General features: G+C 36.9%; 1 protein-coding gene across 1 annotated transcript in view; it reads right to left on the bottom strand.

Moving 5' to 3' along the window:
* Positions 1-3,183, bottom strand: part of LOC107690753 (VPS10 domain-containing receptor SorCS1-like) — a gene marked incomplete at its 5' end in the record, with an annotated part of 45,431 nt that overhangs the window by 14,338 nt on the left and 27,910 nt on the right. The window contains 2 exons of the mRNA XM_016489161.1: positions 2,410-2,522; positions 2,963-3,086. Of these exons, the coding sequence (XP_016344647.1) occupies positions 2,410-2,522; positions 2,963-3,086 (237 nt within the window). The remainder of the gene's footprint in view (positions 1-2,409; positions 2,523-2,962; positions 3,087-3,183) is intronic.

The raw sequence follows: 3,183 nt of genomic DNA, 5'->3' as shown, positions 1-3,183 counted from the left end.
TATACAGAGCTGGATAGATTATTACAGATTGTAATCCGTTACTGATTCCAAATTACATGACAAAAAAAAAGTTTCGTTGCCGGGCCGGGGAAGGCTCCTCCGTGGCCTCCCGAATGGCCAGCATCGCCATAGCCTCCTGAACTGTCTGCTCTGCCTTGGCTTCCTAGTTTGCCTGCTCCGCCATGGCTTCCTAGTCTGCCTGCTCCGCCATGGCTTCCTAGTCCTCTTGCTCCACCATGGCGCCCTGAACTGCCTGCTCCGCCAGGGCCCCTGAGCTACATGTGCCGCCATGGCACCCTAGACTGCCTGATCCGCCCTGGAGGTATTCCCCGTGTCCCAGTCCTGCACCAGCCTCAGCGCGCCCACCCCACTCTACTCCAGTCTTCAGTGTCACATGATTCTTCAGAAATCATTCTAATATGCTGATTTATAATCAATTTTGGAAACAGTTGTGCTGCTTCATTTTTATTTAATTTTTTTTTGGAACCTGTGATATTTTTTTTCAGGATTCTTTTATGAATAAAAAAAATAAAAAGAACAGCATTTTTTTCAAAATAGAAATCTGGTGTTAATTGAAATAATACTTCAAAATATTACTGTTTTTGTCTGTATTTTTTATCAAATAAATCAACAGCCTTGATGAGCATAAGAAACTTTGTTAAAAAACTTTCTCCTTGTCTCGGCACTGTTCCAGTCCTGCACCAGCCTCTAGGGCGCCCGCCCCCCATCCCCAATGGTACTGTTACGGTGCGGGACGCGCCTTCCAGGAGTGGGGAGTAATGTTAGGGTTATATTTAGTTTTTGTCCTGGTTTTCATTGTGTTTTCAGTTAGCCTGTTCCCCTGTGACCTAGTTTTCCTTAGTCTCCTAATTGTCATTTTGTTCACCTGTGTTTGATTAATTAACTCATCAGTTCCTTTGTTTGCTCCCCTACTTAAAGCCGGAGTTCTCCCTTAGCCTTTGTCCATTCTACTTTAAGTTTAGCTGTGTGTTTTCTTGCTGTTTTCCTGCTTGTATTTATTATTAAATCAAGAATATTGTAATTGCAACTTTTGACTTCGTCTGCCTTCCTACGACACAGCGTAACACACGTGTTACAGTGCCCCCCATAAACACAATCAAGCCTTCGAAAATAGCTGGTTGACCACCCCTTTAAAGTAAATACATGAGGTTCAGATGACAAAAAGTTTGGGAATGTCTGCATTACATGTAAATAATGATTTTAAAAGACAAAAGCCTTTCAATAATACATAATAATAATACATGGTTAAATAACTTACTGATTGATAATTCAAATAAAAATGAATCCGTTTAAGTTAATGTTGAAACAATAGTTGATGTTAAATGCTGAAACGCTTCTTAAACCTGAAATGATTTTTGTAAATCCAATGGTCAAATTCTGTGTAGCCACCTGACTAATGATTGATCTCTGTGTGAATTTGAATGTATATATAGACTCTGAACATCTAAATGCCCTCTTGACGGGTTTCCTTGAATTGGCTCAAATAGTGCTTTAAATTGAGATTCTCTGAAATGATTTTGTGTTAATGTCATGACTATTTATATGACTATGGAACAGAATTCTTTTTGAAGATTTTATGCTGACATTTGTCAAATAATGCTCAAAACCTGAAATGTCAAATGCCATTACATTTCTGAGAAACACATCCATTAGTTTGTCATCCTTTGTGTTTAATATCAATACAGGAAATTCCTAGAAGACCTTGATTATTGTTTGATAAAATAATTTTGTTCTTGATAGAAATGAGTCATCTTGTATTCTGTATCCTAGAGCCATGTCAGATCAGATGATGAATATTCTTGCACACACTCCTTTAAACTTTGTGCAAAGAGCACTGACAGAAACTTCAAGAAAAAAGAGAAATCTTCTTGTGTACCTGAGTATTAATATGAATAAATAGGCTGGAGTTACATACTCCAAGGAAAAGAAAGACTTTAATATGTATAGCTTTTTAAACTTTATGTTAGCACTATACTACCATATAGATGACCTCAAAGGAAACAGACATGGATGCCTCTCCATGCTTTATTATATTGTATATGCAGTGAAGCATTATATATTGAACTCGAGCACTGACAGAAACTTCAAGAAAAAAGAGAAATCTTCTTGTGTACCTGAGTATTAATATGAATAAATAGGCTGGAGTTACATACTCCAAGGAAAAGAAAGACTTTAATATGTATAGCTTTTTAAACTTTATGTTAGCACTATACTACCATATAGATGACCTCAAAGGAAACAGACATGGATGTCTCTTCATGCTTTATTATATTGTATATGCAGTGAAGCATTATATATTGAACTCTTTAATGTCATTGAATAGGGGAGCAGATTTTCAGCTGTGTGAAAATTGAATGTTTTGTCAAATGGTAAATGGTTTGAACTCACCTGCACCATAGAGGTTTTAATGACTTGACTCACATCAAGCCTCCATTCAGCTACATCAGGGTTGTGATCATCCAGGTTAGATGAAAAGGCAAGAAGATGAGATCTGAAGTATTCTGTAATTACAAAAAAAAGTATTTGTTATTGTTAGTTTCTGACTACTGCACTGCAGTAAACCTGTGCTGCAGCATTTGCTTTCAATGTGTATTTACTGTATGATATAGTACTTAAAATGCAATATGAATATGGTTTCATTTTGAGTTTTGACATTTCTGAAGAAAAAAAAGAAAGAAAACAATTGGCTTTTATATTCAAATATTAAAAAATAACATTAACATAATTTTATTTTATCATGTTTTTTTTTTACCATACCATTTACCATTTTTACCATTCCTTGTATGCTTAACTACAATAGTTAAAGTGTTGATGTTTTCCAAATGTATCACAAATATACAAAGAGCAAAGAACAAAACATATTTCGAGAAATCTTATTGCTCATATATGAAGCTATCTTCAATACCTAGCAGTCTGTTTACTTATTGTGTGTAAAACTCACCGTGGACAGCGATGGTTTTCCTGTCTTGCAGGATGGTATTCCCAGCAGACACCTGTACAGTGACAATGCTGATTCCCTCTCGAGAGAACGTGAATGCAACACTCCCCTCCAGTGTGATCACGGGCTGTGAATACAGTTTGAGAGAGACTCTCAAGAGGACACCCTGTCAGCGCAGTTGCAGTGAACATGCCAACTTTATTTACATGGCAGTCTGTGAGGCA

The sequence above is a fragment of the Sinocyclocheilus anshuiensis genome, unplaced genomic scaffold (assembly GCF_001515605.1).
Source record: "Sinocyclocheilus anshuiensis isolate Anshui unplaced genomic scaffold, SAMN03320099.WGS_v1.1 scaffold3470, whole genome shotgun sequence".
NCBI classification, from domain to species: Eukaryota; Metazoa; Chordata; class Actinopteri; order Cypriniformes; family Cyprinidae; genus Sinocyclocheilus; species Sinocyclocheilus anshuiensis.
The sequence above is the reverse complement of the archived record's forward strand: the minus strand, read 5'-3'. Positions and strand labels throughout refer to the sequence as shown.